We start from the raw sequence: 18,433 nt of genomic DNA on the forward strand, positions 1-18,433 counted from the left end.
TGCGATATGTTTCCTTCTGTTCTGTCATGTGAGATAATAAAACATGACTACCTTTTTTTTTTTTTTGAAAACAAAAAGGGCCTTAGCCCAAAAGAAAACTACAACACAATCATACGGGGGTTAACAACACCCAGCTTATCCAAGGAAAGCAAAGGGAAAACACTAACAGGACATAACTGAAAAACACGGAGACCAGGTTCGAGAGGCGAACTAAGCTTAGCCATAGCGTCAGCACACTTATTTTCCTCACGGAAGATATGATTAAAGGATATTCGAATATCATCACTGAGAAGACAACGGATATTTCTCAGCAGCCCACTGACTGCTCCACTCTGACTCTGTAAACCATTAAGCTTCGCAACAATAGATTTGTTGTCTGAATGAAGCTCAATGCAATTGAAACCTTTACCAATAGCAAACTTGATACCTTCCAGCACTGCCCACGACTCTGCCTCTTCAATACTACAAATACCAATATACTTAGAGAAACCCCCTAACCAACATCCTTGATCGTCGCGAATAATCCCACCACACGAAGCCACCTGATTATGCGAAACAGCACCATCTACATTAACTCTTACCCAACCATGCACAGGAGGGAGCCACTTGACTTCAATAGAAATGGGATGATGGGAATTAAAGGACCGATGACACGCTGCACTAGCAGCATACTCTCTAGCTTTCGCAATTACCTGCTCATGAATGTTACTCGGGAGCACAAACTCAGCATCGTGGATCCGTCTGTTTCTCCAGTGCCAAAGCAAGTGACAAGCTGTAGCCCAAATGTCACACCATCTCAGCCCTTCAAACTTATTATAATCCTTCGATAGATTAGCTTGAAACCACTCTTGCAAATTTAAAGTAACAAACTCATCCCTGTACTCAGTCCGGATCATGGACTTCCAAACAGATGCAGCGACATCACAGTCCCTTAGCACATGGCAAATGTCCTCATGCTGAGCTGGACACAGATCACACCAAGGCGCTCCTATTGTCAGTTTGTTCAGGTAAGAATTCGTGAGCAGTTTCTCATGGTTCATCAACCAAATAAAGGTTTTGATACGCTCCGGAACAAGCAGTTTCCAAACACGCATCCAATTGTCCTCAGCCGGAACCTGACTAATTCCAGCAACCAATTTGTATGCACTGGCAATTGAAAAAACAGAGTTCTGAGCATGCCTCCAAATACAAGTATCATCGCCAACTTCATCTCTTGGAGGATGAATCGCCTGGATTTCGTTTATCGTACGTTCATCGAACAGACTACGCAGCAGAGGTAAGTTCCATTCCTTGTTATCATCAATCAAGTCCACAACGTGTTCAATAGGAGTATTCCCAAAGTGCCTATTAATGGAAGCTTGAATTAAACCTGACTTAAGCCAGCAATCGTTCCAAACATTCACTTGCCTTCCATTACCAACATCCCAGCCTCTACTCGCAGCCAGCATAGGCCAAAGATGGACAAGACTCTTCCACAAACTTGAATCAGTTTTCTTTGCAGTCACACTGACACAATAATCCACCCCTCTTTCATATTTACTTCGCACCACCTGACACCACAAATCGTTATTACCCTCCATCAGCTTCCATCCAAGCTTTGCAAGGCAAGCCTGGTTCATATGCTCCAGGTTTCAAAGTCCCAATCCTCCCAGTACCTTAGGCTGGGCAATAGTACTCCATCTCACAACATGGATATGTCTTTTATCGTCGCTATCTCCCCACAAGAAGCTTCGTTGAACTCTGTGAATCTCTTTGATACACTCCTTTGGCAACGCACATGTCATCATTGTGTAGGTCGGAATTGCTTCGATAACCGATTTTGCTAGCGTCGTTCTACCTGCAAAAGATAAAAGATTAGCTTTCCAGCTTGTTAGTTTAGATTTAATATTCTCAATGATGTGTCCAAAATCCTTCTTCCTCGGGTTCCTCCCTGTGATGGGGACCCCCAAGTATTTCCCCAAGGCTTTGGTTTCCTTAAAGCCGGAAAGCTGGAGCAACTCGCTTCTCGTATGCCTAGGGGTGTTTGAAGAGAAAAAGACCCTTGTCTTTTCATTACTCACTCTTTGGCCAGACATGTCACAAAAATCCTCAAGTACTTTTTTAACACAACGCATTTGGCTCGCAGTTGCCTTGCCAAATAGAAGAAGATCATCAGCGAACATCAGGTGCGAAATAGCTGGACAATTCCTCCCTGCTTTGATCCCTATCCAATCTCCACTATCAACAGCATCTAAGATCATGTGCGAGAGCTTATCCATGCAAAGAACAAACAGATATGGAGAAATTGGGTCGCCTTGTCTAATTCCTTTTTCAGAGGCAAAGTAAGGCATTTGGCTCCCGTTCCAATTGATACTCATAGACACAGAAGAAATAGCTTGTATAATAACACTGATGAGCTTTGGAGGAAGGCCAATCTCCATCAAAACCTTATGAATGAATTGCCAACTTAAGTTATCATAAGCTTTTGTCAAATCAACTTTAATAACGAAATAACCAACCTTTCCCTTTTTGTTTTTCATACTGTGCATCAGTTCCTGGGCCAAAACAACATTTTCATGAATACTTCGCCCCGGGATAAAACCTGTTTGAAAAGGTCCTATTAAATCAGCTATAAACCCTTTCAGTTTATTGACGATAACTTTACTCAAGCACTTATAAAGAGAATTGCACAGGGAGATGGGGCGAAATTGATGCACCTGGCTAGGATTCTCAACCTTCGGAATCAAACAGATATCCGTCTGATTCACCTCCTTAATCTTGTCTGGGAAGTTCCACATGTCATTGATAAAGTTACATAAACTGGTTTCCACACAATTCCAGGACTTTTGGTAAAAACCCGCCGGGAAGCCATCTGGTCCCGGGGCTTTCCACGGAGCCATAGCAAAAATAGCATTGCGAACCTCTTCAAAGTCTAAGCAACCTCCCAGCTTCTGGGCCAAGGCATGATCCACCTTTGGATATCAATGCTTAGAATCCTTCCAATGCGTAATACCAGTATCTGTTGTGAAGAGAGCATGATAGAAGTTTTTGAATATATTCCCAATTTGAGCCTCATCCTCAACCCAATCACCGACCTCATTCTTAACCATCACAATCTGATTTCTCCTCTTCCTTTGAGTAGCTTTCATATGATAATATCGGGTGTTCCTGTCCCTGTCTACCAACCATTTCGCTCTCGAACGCTGAAACCAAAGAAGTTCCTCTTGGTGGAGGACTTTAGAGAGCTCCCGTTGCAGACTATATTCCAGCTTTTGCAAATCATCATTACCTGCTCCATCATACAAAACACGCTGGATGCCGTTAATTCTCCCAAGAAGACGAGTCTTATGAACCTCCAACCTTCGAGCCGAGATATTACGCCAACTTCGAACTTTATCTCTGAAATTTTGCAAGTTCCCCAAAATATGATCATTGGTTTGCCACACACTGCCAATGAAGTCATTGTAATGGTCCTCCAAAGTCCAGACACTTTCAAAACGAAATTTCCAATCTTTCCGAGTCATATTTGGATCGGTAAGCTGGAGAACAATAGGATGTTGATCAGAAAAATCCATACGGGGCAAAACCTTAACAAAACCCTGCGGGAACTGAAGCCTTCAATGATCATTGCTAAGAACGCGATCTAACCGTTCGTAGATTCGCCCTCCACCGTGAAAGATTGGCCCTTTCCACGTGAAGCGGTGCCCAACCGAATCCAGATCCAAGAGATTGCAAGCATCTATTCGATCCTTGAACAGGTCACACCTTCGTTTAGATACCGGGGCTCCCCCTTTTTTCTCAGAACTCTTGAGAATATCATTGAAATCTCCCCCCACAATCCAACTTTGGTCATTATTACGCGAAAGCTGTATCAATTCTTCCCACAACTCAGTTCGGCCACTACTCCTGGGGCTGGCGTAAACGGGAGTAAATAAAAACTCCTCCCCGCTATCGAGGTTGAGTTTCAGATGAAGAAACTGAAAATGAATCTTCAGAAGTTCCACCTTGACTTTACTGGAATTCCACGCCAAAGCGATACCACCTGAGTAACCCTGCACATCAGACCCAAGTAGACTATCAAAACCCAGACTTTTAAAAGTCTTAGTTAAATTAGCTGGATTCGTACGAGTCTCCAGAATCACCACAATACTTGGCTTGATGTTCTGCAAATATTGAAAACAAACTCTTCTGAAAGCTTTACTAGCAGCACCCCTACAGTTCCACAACATAATTTTATGAATAGTCGTACTTATCATGGAGACAATTATTGGGTATCTTGTTCGTCACTAACCATTTGCACCGGTGTTTCTTCCACCATTTCAAAGTCAGAGACATATTTCTCATTCTCACTTCTTGCGTCATCCTTATCGGTACTTCTCCCACTCCCATCTCTTGAAACCACTGCATCTGGAGGCTTCTTTGGGGAGGATAACTCAACTTGGCTGGTGGTATGACCTTGGGCCTCATCCAAATTAAATTGGGCATTGGGCTGTTGCGGCCCAATATCAGGAAGAGGGTAACCGGGTCTTTTAATTGGCCCAATAGAATTGGATTGAAGGGGGCTCTGCAGAAGATTTTCGCCCAAGGATAGCCCAATTACTCCACCCACGATTCCCTCATTCTCCATAAGCTTCTCATAGGCTACTCTAGATTTTCCAAAAAGTCCTACTTTCTTTCCTTCTTTGCTGATCCCACGTGTCACTTGTGTAACCACTTTTTTGCTAGCCGATTCTTTTCCTTCCGTTTTGTTCGAGGCCCAAGCACGTTAAGAGGTTGAGAATCCTCATTTATGGAAATTATTTCTTCCCCATCATTAACTTTCAATCCATTGTCACCAACATCAGAAATTTCCATAGCGGGAATACTATCATTAAGAACAATAAATCTGGACCCCTTGGTTTTGTCTCCTCCATTAATGCCGTTGGAACCTGCCGGAACGTCTCCAATGGCTATTCCGGTCACCTTCCTCACCGGGTCCTTAATCTCAGGTTGCCTATGTTTCTTGTTTCTTCGTATTTTCTGAACCACCACCCATGGGCCATATGCTCTAATCTCAGTATCCCCACCGGTATCATCATTGACTGATTGCTTCCGCTGTTGCCCATCTAAAAAAAAAACCTGCCTAACATTCAGTTCACCGCAGGCCTCCTTGTTATGGCCAAAACGACCGCACGACAAACATAGAAGATGAAGGCCTTCATACTCTATTTTGTAGTGTCGTCCTTTGATAGCAAACAGGGCTAATAGAGGCTTGGTGAGATCCACTTGCACACACAGTCTAGCATATTTACCACGTTCAATACTTAGGGTATTCCTATCAACTTTAACTGTTGATCCAATTCTGTTACCAATGAATTCCAAGACTCGCGCATCGTAGTATTCAAGGGGGAGTCCCGAGATTCTAACCCAAACTGCTATTTGTTCAATCGCATCACTTGACGGGCAGAAGTTGGGTCTCCACTCTCTAACTGAAAGGTAATGATCATAAATCAGCCAAGGCCCTTCCATGAGTGCCACATATTGATCATTATCGCTGGAGAAGGAGACAGTGAAATAGTCGTTTCCTAGATCAACGATACTCAGATTTTCATGTCTTGCCCACATCTGATTCAAACGGTTTTCCAGAGCTTTATATCCAATCCGCTTCCCCAACATTTTAACTATCACTCCCTTCCTCCAAGGCCCCGCGATCCGCTCCTTTGCTTTTTCAGATAAGATGATTTCTGGGCATTCATAGTCACCAATAGTGTGCTCCGCTATGCTCATCTCCCCACTCAAATCAATGTCTAAAACTTCTGTCTCTGCACGAACAAAGCATTGTTTTGACGTTGATGATGAGCCCATCAACAGATCCTTGAAGGTGGTCACCTGCTTCACTCCTGCATGCACATCTCCTCCTCCTTCGTTATCCCCCTCTAAACCTTTCCCTTTGAACTTCTTGGTGCTTCTCTCACGTGGATCTTCTTTGTCATCGCTTCGTTGACCAGTTTGGACAAACCCTAGCAGATGGTTCATCGCTTCCAAAACATGACTACCTTAGTGTGTGTGTGTGTATATATATATATATATATATATATATATATATATATATATATATATATATATATATATATATATATATATATATATATGGGACGACTCAAGTGAGAACACTTAGTTATTATGAGAAATGAGAACAGTGAATCACGACCATTTTGATTTGTTGATTTTAATGAACTGGATTGGTTTCTCTTTCTAGCTGATTTAAAATAAATATTAAGGATCATAGAAAGAGAAACCAATTCAGTCCATTAAAATCAACAAATCAAAATTTAATGGTCGTGATTTACAATTCTCATTTCTCATAATAACCAAGTGTTATCACTTGAGTCGTCCCCATATATATATATATATATATATATATTTTGTTTTATATATACTCAAGTATATTTTTTATTTTTGAAGTTTTTTTTTGGGAAAAACTTTTTTAAAATTTTTTAACAGAATTTTTAATTTATATTTTGTTAATTTTTTTTAAAAAATTAATTAAGCAAGTTGTTTGTTTTTTGAAAATTTTAAACGTATTTTCAAAATTTTTTATTTAAAAGTTATTTATTTATTTGATTTTATTTTTTAAAATTAAGTTTTTTATCTTATTTTGAGCCTTATAGTTCTCTTTCAAATTCTGAAGCCTTTCAAGATTGGGCCCTATGTATTTGAGGGCTTACTATTTTAAAATTATTTTAGGCCCTCTTATTATAGGGGCTAGGGCCTAAATTAATTGACCCCTTAAATTGACACCTCTAGTTAGAAGATACAAAATATTCATGAGCATATATAAATTGACACCTCTAGTGATAGATACAAAATATTCATCAGCATATTTTGAAAGGAATTATTGAAAGCTTTCTGAATAATATTTGCCTTAAGTAGTTCATTCCACCCCAAACAAATGACTAAACAGAAGTTCTCAATTGTTGTCTTGAAACATAACTTTGTTATTTTGTCAGTGAAGAACCTCAACATTGAACTTGTTTTCTGTTATGCAGCCCAATAGGCCCAAGAGAGTTAAGAAAGTTTATTGTTACTAATTTGCTGTATTTTCGTTTGGGCCCATAAGCCCATTTCTAGGATCCTCTTTGGTTCCCAACCCTAGCTATATATTTGTAATTCCTCTTTCATTTGAGTTTATGAAGAAAGTATGAAGTTGTTTATTGTCCATTTCTTTTAATGCCTATTTGATCTGAATTTTATAGTCTAGCTAGATCTTAACATTTTCTTTTTCTATTTGAGTTTGGTACAATTCATCTTATCATCCCACTATTGAGATGACTCTGTTTGAGGAACTCGATGAAAATTTAATAAAAAAGAGTGAGGCAATGCAGTTGCTCAAACATAATTTAGAAATAGAAATTTATCGCATGATCCAACAACTGAATTCAAAGAGAAGAGACAAAGAGTTAAACAATTTGTATAATTAGTTGTCTAATGCATTTAGTAAAATGCATGTTGATGCTGTAAATGCTTTTAAGAAAATTTCTCTTCTAAGAAAAATGATTTTAAAACTTGATAAAGATATTTCAAATCTAAACACCGCTCTAGAGCCTTTGAAAGAGAAATATGCGTATCTCCATTGAATGATAATTTGTGTATTTATGATGCTTTAGAAGAAACAATCGATATAGCATAATATAGTACTTGTCCTATTTTAAAAACTGAAATTGAAAAATTGAAAGGGCAACTAACACATGTCACTAATAACTATTTTGGTGGCAAATGCCACATTAGGTCTATGTCAAAGTTCTTAACGGTCAGATAACATAGACTCCTAAATATTTTATTACTAACTATCGTAATTAAAATTGGACCGGATCAATCAGTTCAATTGGTTGGACCGAAAATCGGAACCATAAGCGGATTGTTTAGATCTGAAATTGGCCTACAGAAGAACCGGAATTTAAATCGGAAAATCGGTTAAAAACCAATTAAAAATCAGAAAATCGGCAGTTTAGACGATTTTTTTGAGTCAAACCGGATTTCGCTTTTGATTTATAATAATATGATAAATTTTTTTGTTTAAATAGAAATAATGCATGATTTAATTTTCTTTTTTCTTCCCCAATCACTTTAATTCACATTATCTTTAAAAAAATTAAAATAAAACTATTTTAAATTCTTTTGTTATTCTTTATTTATTTGATGAATGAAAATAGATTTTGTGTAATAGTGTATAATAGATAAATATGATAAAATACAATTCAACGTATAGGAAATGATCAGACAATGCTTTAAACAAATAATTAATAAAATTATTAGATTATTAATTATTATTATTATTATTATTATTATTATTATTATTATTATTATTATGAAAATTTTGAGTTTATCTATCTAATATATTAAATATATAAAAAGCTATAAAATTTTTAAAAACTTTTAAGTATTAATTATTTAAAGATTATCAATAAATTTTTTTATTATTTAAAAAATATAATTATTTTTGTGCATTATTATTTTTATATATAACAAAAAAAATATTTATATATAACCGGTTAGGTTCAACTCTGATTAAACTTTAAAATCTTGAATCCATATGTACACCAGTTTGATGTCCGACCCGCTTTTAATTATCTTGATACTAACCTAGGATCCAATGTGTGCGGGAGACTTAATTTCCTTGTTGATTTCTAACGGGCCGGCCCAACAATTTAGAATGCTCAAATCCTTAAAAAGAACTTCAGAAAATAAAATACAAAAAACTTAAAAAGGGAATTTTTTTTTTAGGGTTAAATATATTTTTGGTCCCTGTAAATACCTAAAATTTCATTTTTAGTCCCTATTAAAAAAATGACATATTTTAGTCCTTATAAAATTTTTATGCATGCAGTTTTAGTCCATACTATTTTTTAAAATTTAGAAAACGGTTTAAGTACCCTTAAACTTTTAAATTTTTGAATAGTTTTTTTATACCTGTTTAGAATACTATAAAATATTTCTTTATCAAATTACAAAATTTTTTAAAATGAAAAAAATTAAATATGAACTTTTTAAATTTAAAAAATAATGATAAAAGTAATGCAAATATCAACTTAGAAATTAAATTTTGTGTTTGTTTTTTTACGATGAACTTTTTATAACGTTCTAAACATGTCTGTAAAATAATCATTCAAAAATACACATCAGTTTAACAGTAGAGATTAGAACTACGTGCATAATAATTTTGTAGGGATCAAAACATGTTATTTTTTTAATATGGACAAAAATTAAATTTGATAATTTTATAAGGACCAAAAACATATTTAACCTTTTTTTTTATTTTAAATTGTAAATAACATTATAAATTAATAAATATTTGAACTGAAACCGTATAAGTATTATTTTGATATTTTTTTCTTATAAAATTTGTTCACTAGATCAATCTTAATGTGTGCAAATAATTATATTTACAATTTTAAATTTGAAAAATGATTTTACAATTACGAGACTCTCAAAATGTTAAGAAATTATCTGATTAAACTTGTACATTCAGACTTTGATACTCACAGCTAATATATATTTTTAATAACATAATAATATTTCTCATTTAAAAAATACTTATAGATTATATTAAGAATTAAAATAATAACAGAAAGGAAAGTTAAGTTAGTGAAAATTTAAATAAAACTTAAAAAATAATAAGTTAGACAAAATTAATTAGGTTGTTAGAAAATCATTTATACCTCATTATTTAAATTATTATTTATTTAATCATAATGAATTAATTAAAAATACAGATACTTTTGTAACTTTTAAACATGTTATTATAGAATGAATTCAATAATTTATTTTTTAAAAAATAATTTATATTTCTATAAAAGATAATAATATAATATGAGGTTAATTGACATGCACTGGTAATATTAAATATATCATTATGTTATATTATACAAGTTATTTAAAATCTTCAGACTGACTTTGGCAGAATACATGGTCGTTATTAGTTGACATAATACATAAGGCTAAGATAGAGTTAGTGTTTAAGAGCATCTCCAATGGTGCAACTTACATTTGAGTTCTTTATGGGACCCACTAAGCCACATCATATTAAAAAATTTATTTAATTTTAACTTTAATAAAAATCTGATATGGGTCCCACAACTTTATCTCATAACTTGATTTGATTGGGTACTACAATCTTTTATTGTTGCATTGCAATGCAACTCTATTATGACATGACAAAATTTTTAAATATTTAATTATTAAATTAATGGCACAGGTCGAGAACTCAATAGAAGAAACTACCATTGAAGATGGTCTAAGGGTTTTATAGTTGATAATATCAATGTGCCTAGCCTAAATAATGTTTCAAAGAGAAATATTAAATGTCTTGTCACCCGGAATGAAGATTCTTGGTTGTGGCATGGTCGTTTGAGAGCATCCACATCCATACTACCTAAATTAGTGGTATAAATGGACCCTACTTAATTTATTATATATTTTTTACACTTTTCAATTACTTTACCACTTGACTAAATTTTTCAAACATCCATACCACTCACTTAAAACTCTAAATTGGGCCCCACGTGTCTCACAATTATTCTAAACTACCGTGGTATTTTTTGGCACCTGTGGTATAGAAATTTGGTCCATAATAATATTTTCTGACACATTGTAGCTTTACAACACAATACTACCACCGATGTGTATGCTCTAAGTAATGTGCACTTTGATTAATAAGATAATATCAAAAGAATTAGTAGTCATTTTACCAAAAATCAAAATTTCAAAAGAAAATTCATGTGATGCTTGCCAAATGGAAAAGCAAACAAGGACATCTTTTAAACCAATAAATTATGTTTATGCATATAAATCCCTTGAGCTTCTCCATCTAGACCTCTTTGGCCCCCTCAATGAAAGTATCTAAACGATAATTATTACAACTTTGTTATTGTAGATTACTTTACTCGATTCACCTAGACACTTTTTTTAACTCATAAGAAGGATACTTTTTTAACTTTTATTTGATTTGCTAAGGTTCTCCAAAACCCATTGTCTTTGAAAATTATTTAACTAAGAAGTGATCGTGATGGTGAATTTGTTAACCATAAATTTAAAACTTTTGCGGTGAAAATGGAATAACCTATAATTTTTCATATCCACACACTCTACAACATAATGCCGTTGTGGAATGTAAAAAAAAATGTATTTTAGAAGAATTGACACAAACCATTATAAGTGAAATGAGCCTACCAAAGTATTTTTGAGAGCATGAGATTGATAATGCATGAAACATCTTATACATGTTGGTCATTCAATCCATCATAGAAAAGAACTTATATCCTAGTATTTTCTATATTTGCATTTTCATCTGTAAATGTTTTTTTTCCAAACAATGGCAAAAACAAGTTAGGCAAGTTTGATACTAAGGCTGATGATGGGCTCTTTCTAGGACATTCCTTGCAAGTAAGTTTGATACATTTTTCTTGACTTGGCTTATGAAGGTTGACTCATTTCTATGCAAGAAGATCTCAAACGGTTTCAAATAAGTGACGTATGAGATCATATGAGCCTTTAGGAACAAGCTTGATGAACACGACATAATTACCATAAATAAAAAAAGACTAGCAACAAATACATGCAACTAGGCTTAAGGGATTGATTATGACGAAACACATGCTCTCGTAGTCTGTCTCGAAGTGATTCGACTACTTTAAACATTCGCATGCTGCCTGAATTTTAAATTGTGTCAGATGGCTTTATAAATGAAGAAGCGTACGTCTCTCAACCACCTGATTTTGAGGACCATGAAAATCCCGACTTTGTTTTCAAACTAAAACAAGCATTATATGGTCTCAAACAAACTTCTAGAGCTTAGTATTGGTGCCTTAGTGGGTTCTTAATTGAGATAGAATTCATTCGTAGTACTAATGACACTACACTGTTTACAAAACATAGGGAATCATATATTTTATTAGTTTAGGTATATGTTGAGGATATTATTTTTGGTTTTACTAACAAAGATAAGTGTATAGAATTTTCTAATATCGTGTCAGGAGAGTTTGAGAGGTCTCTCATGAGAACTTAACTACTTCTTAGAGTTGTAGATCAAGCAAACTAAGAATGAAATTTTCACAAGTAGACAAAATATTGCTTAAAGTTGCTAAAGAAATATAATATGAGGAATTCAAAGACAATATCTATTCCTATGACATCAAATATGAAGGTGGATTTGAAATGGAGATCACAAAATAAGAAGTAATTTTGATATTATGTTTGTATGTTTATGTTGCTTGATTCCAAGCTTTACATAGAAAATCTCACTTTAAAATAGCAATTTTTTTGAGAAAATTCTTATATAGACACAACCATAACACATAGATTTACACACTATCAACCATATTTTTTATTAATTAAAATATTTAAATAAAATTGTCTCTATCCTCCATTAAACCAACCACCCCCGTGATAGCAATTAAAAACGAAATTAAATTGTTAACAAATGTCAATTTTTTCACTTTTTATTGATTGTGCATAAAAATATGAATTTAGGTTCGTATCCATGCAAATATATATATATATATATATATATATATATATATATATATATATATATATATATATATATATATATATATATATATATATATATATATATATATATATATATATATATATATATATATATATATTTTTAGGTATTTTATTAAAACCTCACATCACAGTTATAAATAAGTTAAGAACTAGAAAGTAGTAATTAAAACTAACATCAATCAATTACTTATTTTATTTTTAATATTTTTCCTTATTAAATTATTTTATTTCAATGTGGCACGCTGTAGCTTTGGTTTTCACTCCACTTCGACGGCGAAGACGGTTAAGGCTGAATCCCCACCAACACCGGCGCTCCAAATCTACAATCTCCCGTACTCACCGCTGGCGCCGACGATATCTACCATAACAGGTTTTCTCTCCTCTCAATTTTCTTTTATATTTTGCCTCGATCCATCACCCATATTACCTAAAATTTTGAAATGAAAACTACGAAATTGAAAACCCTAAGCATTGTTCAGAGTAACTCTAACTATTCTCTAACTTAGGGTTTTATTTTCAAATGCCATTTCCAATTTTGCAGCATTGCATTGGTTTATTTATTGGTAGAGAGTAGATGAAACAGGTGAAGCCATTGCAGTTGTTTCATAATTTGGTGAAAACAACACAGAATGAACGTGGAAGGTTGATGGGTTTAGATGTTGGTGATAAATATGTCGGTCTCGCTCTTTCCGACTTTGATAACAAAATTGCTTCACCTTTCAGGTATATCAAATCAACTACCATCATTTATTAAATCTAAATAACTTTACCTCTAAATAACTAAATATTGCTTCAATGCCAGTGTTCTCGTCCGCAAGAAATCAAACGTTAAATTAATGGCTTCTGATTTTAACTGTCTGGTGAGATTCTTATGCCTCTTGCATTCGAATTAATTACGCTTGTATTTGTTAAATGCATCAAATCCATCTGTTTTCATGCAGATTTCTAAGTATTCCTTGAAAGGCTTTGTTATTGGCCTCCCTTTTGATAGACATCTGGTGTCTTCTGATGTATGTTTCTTTTCTTTGACCATCCGTGTACACCGTTTATTACTACTGTTTTCTGTACCGATTCGCTTATTCTACATTTTATTAGGCTGTGCAAATGAAGGTCTTCATTGATAACCTTCGTAGAACAAACATGCTCCAAGATGTAGACTATACCTTTTGGAATGAGTGCTTCACGTCAAAGGTAGATTTACAGAATTGCTATTCTCAATATATAAGAATATTTGAATATTTCTGACGTGACTGTAACCTCTTCTTGGTTGGTAACTACTACTATAGGGAAATAATTAAATATTTTACAGTGTGACAGTATTTAAAGAGAACATACTTCATCCCGTATATTTTATAAATAGACTTTCCCCAGTTTGATAACCCTCATTGCCATAAAATTAGACAAAATCTAAAGTTAAATTGTGTTTGCAGAATGTAGAATTATTGTTAAAGCCTTTGAACTTGAAACATCCAGTTCATTCCAAAACTATGCTAGACAAGTTTGCTGCTGTAGGAATACTTCAAGTAAGTTCTTTGATCCGCTCCTTATTCATTTATTTATTTATTTAAAGTTGTTGATTTATAAGTATCAACAACTTGTTTACATTAGTACATTATGAGAAAACACAAAGAAATGTTGCTGTCAGGGGTTGAACCCTTTGATCCGCTCCTGTACTTAATCTTGTAGTCTACGGTTGTGTACTTATCATGTACAAGGCATTGTCTCCAGTCTTGACATTCTCAATTCTGCCGAAATCATAATAAGAATATACTTAACTTGTGAGGTCTTTATTTGACGTCTATGCAATTTTTTCACTTGAAGTAGTAATCTTTTTAATTAATTTTGTAAGAAATCATTATGAGGAATTGGTATGACAATAAAAAGCCCTGAAGTATTTGTTTTAAAATAAGTCACTTCCATGACTATAATCATTTGGCTACAACCTCAACTAGATGGCTATCCATTTTTTATTCTACAACAGTGTTTTCTGTATGCATATTTATGGCTCTGTTTGGAGATAGACTTAATAGAAAGGAAAATTGTTGGCAGGACGCCGATAAAAACTTAGTTTTCCTAAGTTTAATAAGAAGACCCTCCTTTATCTGCTAGGAATTGAAATTTATTGTGAACTACAACTACAACAACAACATGCCCCAATGCCTAAGAAGAGGCTCCCGCCTATAGAATCATAATTTTTTATATTCTAGGCTGTGTTTAAATAGATCTAACTTATGTGTTGGTAATTTCTAGGGGTACCTGGACTATGTCAACAGAAAAGCAAAGCTAATAACACCAGAGTAACACTTCTTAATAGTGTAAGTTCACAGGCATGCTAATGTTAGTCTCAAACTTTATTTCTTTTTACATGATCGCCACTTCTCAAAACTTTATTTATTTTTTTGCCTGTCTCATTAATTAGTGCTCTTTCTACAGATAGAGGCGGACCATAAATTACCTACAGATACAACTGAATTTAAAGGTAGTATGGCGGACATTGCTGGAATGAAAATATTATTGTCATTTCTTTGTCTGATATATGCCCCGCTTTAATACCTTACTGAGAAGTGTTAAGCAAGAATTAGTAAATGCTTTATTGTTATTTCATAAGAGCTGCCCGACAACTTAGCACTTATACCTTCCTTTTTAATTCCAGTATATTAACTAAAAACAGTGGTTTGTAATGCAATGTATACAAACCTTTTACCCAAAATCAAGGAACAAAAAAACTGCAGACTGCATAAAATCTTGAGATTGGATTTGTTGCATTTTTCTTGTACTACACAATTAAATCATATATAAAATTCGATGTTCTGTATTATTGATTGAACTGACTGGTAAAACATACACTTATTTGTACCTGTGATTATCTTTTGACAAAATGGATATTTTTAACTTTCATCACTGTTCTCTGGACTGGAATCATTACTGTTTTCTGTATTTGGTGATGTTGAAGATCAAGAAATACCTGAGTAAGGGAAGAGAACAGTTAACTTAGAGGAAGATCAAGCTTAAAATCTCACCACCACATGCATATTTTGAAGACTTGAGTTCCATTGTTGACAGAACATTTTTTATCAAACAATGAGAGGCGTGGGAAAAGTCTTACAATAAGCATGATGGTTTTGTAAAAGACTTTGAAGTAGCAGATACTTAATTTTAACTGTTTCATCAAAATACAGTAAGATATTTTGATAGGGTCTTAGTTAATTTTTCCAAAGTTTTTGTGTTCCTTACGATTTTCCTTGTATGTTTATGAGTCTTAACGGGGACCCTAGCTACTGGATATCAAAGTAAAATTTTACTGTTATAAAATGACAATTTTCAACTAAAATGTTGAAAATGTTGAAAATGTTGAAAAATATAATAATTATCCAAGACGACTTGCCCTTATTGTTGCATAAGTTCACGTAGCATAGATGTGAATGAAAGATAATGGGAATTGATCTCACTTAGCTTGAAGGAACTATGCTGCTTTGTAGATCTTGCATCCTCTTAATTTTTCTTGCATTTTTTTTTCCTTATTCTCTCTCTTTTAATTTCACTTTCTTCTTTATTATATTTAAAGAGCGATAGAGTAAGGAGAGATAATGACAAAAAAAATGAAGGAGAAAATCTGTAAGGTGGAGGAACCAAACAACTTGTTGGTATTATAGTTTAATCCTCATATTTCCCTATCAGTGTTTCAAAACCATTACAACGGGGGTCAATGTTTTCAAAATCAAATGACCTATGGGTTAAGTTAGTGTCTCCATCAGTTTACAAGTGACCTAGGTTCAAAATGGGAATCCAAAACTAGGGGTATAACGGTTTGGTTTAGATAAGATTTTTATTCAAACATTTGTTTAAACCAATTAAACCTACATCAGTTTGGTTTAGTTTAGTTTTGGTTTAGTTTAGTTTTGAATATTTTTTTAGAAATGAAACTGAGTCAAACTAATTGATTTGGTTAGGTTGGTCGGTTTAAATCATTTTTTCTAATACAAATCTATTTCGTGCTATTATATTTTTTTCAACCAATCATCTTAAATCAAACTATTCCATAGTTTTTATTTTTCAAACAGGCTAAATAAACTCATACAACATATTCAAATTAAATAAATTTTATGAAAGTTTATCATTAAATACAAATACATCTATTTTAAAACTAAACAAATTCATAACATACTTAAAATAATGATAATTCACCATCAAACAAATAACTTTTTTTCCGCATGAACCAAAATTTATGTTAGATTGACAGTGGACGACTCATGAAGCGATGATGTTGGTCTATGATATAGTGACACGAGGTGGACCTGCAAAGTTAACACTCCAATACCTAAGTTAGTTACCGAGTTTAAGATGGCTGAAGTGAAAAGTGGATATCACAAAAGTGTACATTCAATTTCATGTGTCCAGATTATATACGTTGGATAATTTTGATTGGGCTGAATATTTGGATTTCAGTCACGTTGAACCTTTGGTCGACCTATAACAATTTCCCCAAAGGCTTGTTGGGTGCTTACTAGGAGTTGCAAACGGGCATGTCCGCCCCGTTTAGGCCTGCCTCGCAAAAGCCCACAAGAAAACAGGGCGGGGCGGGGGCAGTCATAGTTGAGGGTGCAAGCCTAAAACCTTGGCCCGCACCGCAAAAAAGTGAGGGCGGGGTAGGCTAATCCCGCAGGCACTATATTTTTTAAACCTAAAAATGTAAAATTTATTTTAATGTTCATGCCCGCAAAAACCCGCATAAAAAACGGGGCGAGACAGTCTCACTTGAGGGTGAGCGTCTAAAACCTTGGTCTGTCCTGCACGAAAGTGCAGACAAAACGGGCATGTCCAACGGGCCGAGCCCATTTTGCCACCCCTAGTGCTTACCATCCAGGAAGTCCTTTAAAGTAACGTGCGATGTCTCGTTATTACATCCGACCATAACGAGAAGTGGGAAGGCCATTGAGCAATTACATAAGTAACGGGGAATAAGCACATTAAATGCTTTTTCATGATTGAGACGTTTTCCCAATTTTTCGGGGGACTTGGCTTTAGGCTTGCAAGTTAGGGCATGACAAATTTCTCTATGGCATTCGAGTGCACTCGAGTTCAAGTCATGCTCCAAATGGGTCTGAATGCAATACTGGTACATTATCTAAACCTTGACACAGACTCTACTTAGGCTTATAATCTATCACCATCATCTGAGAACATTGTGTATGTAACTCATTATTCATTGGTTAGAAATAAACCCTAAAAAAATTTATATAGAGATATTTTTCACCTTATAATCCGATTTTGTAGAGATGAGTTATACCTTACTCTAATTCTAATGAAATCAAATGGAATAGAGCGAAATACAATTATTTATTTCATTCTTCTCTCTCCCTCTCTCTCATAGACTGAATTAATTTTCTCTATTCCGTTATAAAATATAAACTTAATACCTCTTTTGATTTAGAGATCATCTTAGTTTCTTTACTTAAAAATGTATTATATTGGTTAATTAATGGTTCAAAACGGGTTACATTAATCCTTTTCATTCATCATAGGTGTGAAAAAATTAACGATTAATTTTTTTAGATTCTTTTATTATTAATTAGACTAAAAAGATCAACATAATATTCTATCTGTTCAATATTATAAGTAAATTTTACCTTTTTAGATTCATTGAATAATTAATGTATCTGATTTATATATAGTCTAAATACCTTAATTATTCAATAATTTTAAAAAGGTAAAATTTGTTTATAATATAGAAAGGAGAAAGTATATTTTAAAAAAAGTTGAAATACAGTTAATGAAAGAAAATTAACACTTAAAACATAGTAACAATAAAATGAAAACTATAATATGCTAAAGAAAATGAACACAATATAGTAACAATAAAATGAAAACTATAATGTGCTACATTGTGTTCTACTACATATTATTA

General features: G+C 33.8%; 2 protein-coding genes across 4 annotated transcripts; one reads left to right on the top strand and one right to left on the bottom strand.

Moving 5' to 3' along the window:
* Positions 1–4,677: 4,677 nt before the first annotated feature.
* On the bottom strand, positions 4,678–5,994 carry LOC131650323 (uncharacterized). The gene has a single exon (XM_058920037.1). The coding sequence runs from the start codon at positions 5,992–5,994 to the stop codon at positions 4,678–4,680; it is 1,317 nt and encodes a 438-aa protein (XP_058776020.1).
* A 6,750-nt stretch (positions 5,995–12,744) lies between these two features.
* LOC131647042 (uncharacterized) lies at positions 12,745–15,343 on the top strand. Of its 3 annotated transcripts, none has more exons than XM_058916960.1 (8): positions 12,745–12,898; positions 13,070–13,251; positions 13,331–13,388; positions 13,470–13,538; positions 13,624–13,719; positions 13,959–14,051; positions 14,779–14,865; positions 14,962–15,343. In XM_058916960.1, the coding sequence occupies exons 2-7, from the start codon at positions 13,103–13,105 to the stop codon at positions 14,827–14,829; spliced, it is 516 nt and encodes a 171-aa protein (XP_058772943.1). In that variant the 5' UTR covers positions 12,745–12,898; positions 13,070–13,102; the 3' UTR covers positions 14,830–14,865; positions 14,962–15,343. The 3 variants fall into 3 exon arrangements, with proteins under 3 accessions (XP_058772943.1, XP_058772942.1, XP_058772944.1); XM_058916959.1 differs by having other exon boundaries at positions 14,779–14,843; XM_058916961.1 differs by having other exon boundaries at positions 14,779–14,843; positions 14,966–15,343.
* Positions 15,344–18,433: the final 3,090 nt, after the last annotated feature.

The sequence above is a fragment of the Vicia villosa genome, linkage group LG2 (assembly GCF_029867415.1).
Source record: "Vicia villosa cultivar HV-30 ecotype Madison, WI linkage group LG2, Vvil1.0, whole genome shotgun sequence".
Lineage (NCBI taxonomy): Eukaryota > Viridiplantae > Streptophyta > Magnoliopsida > Fabales > Fabaceae > Vicia > Vicia villosa.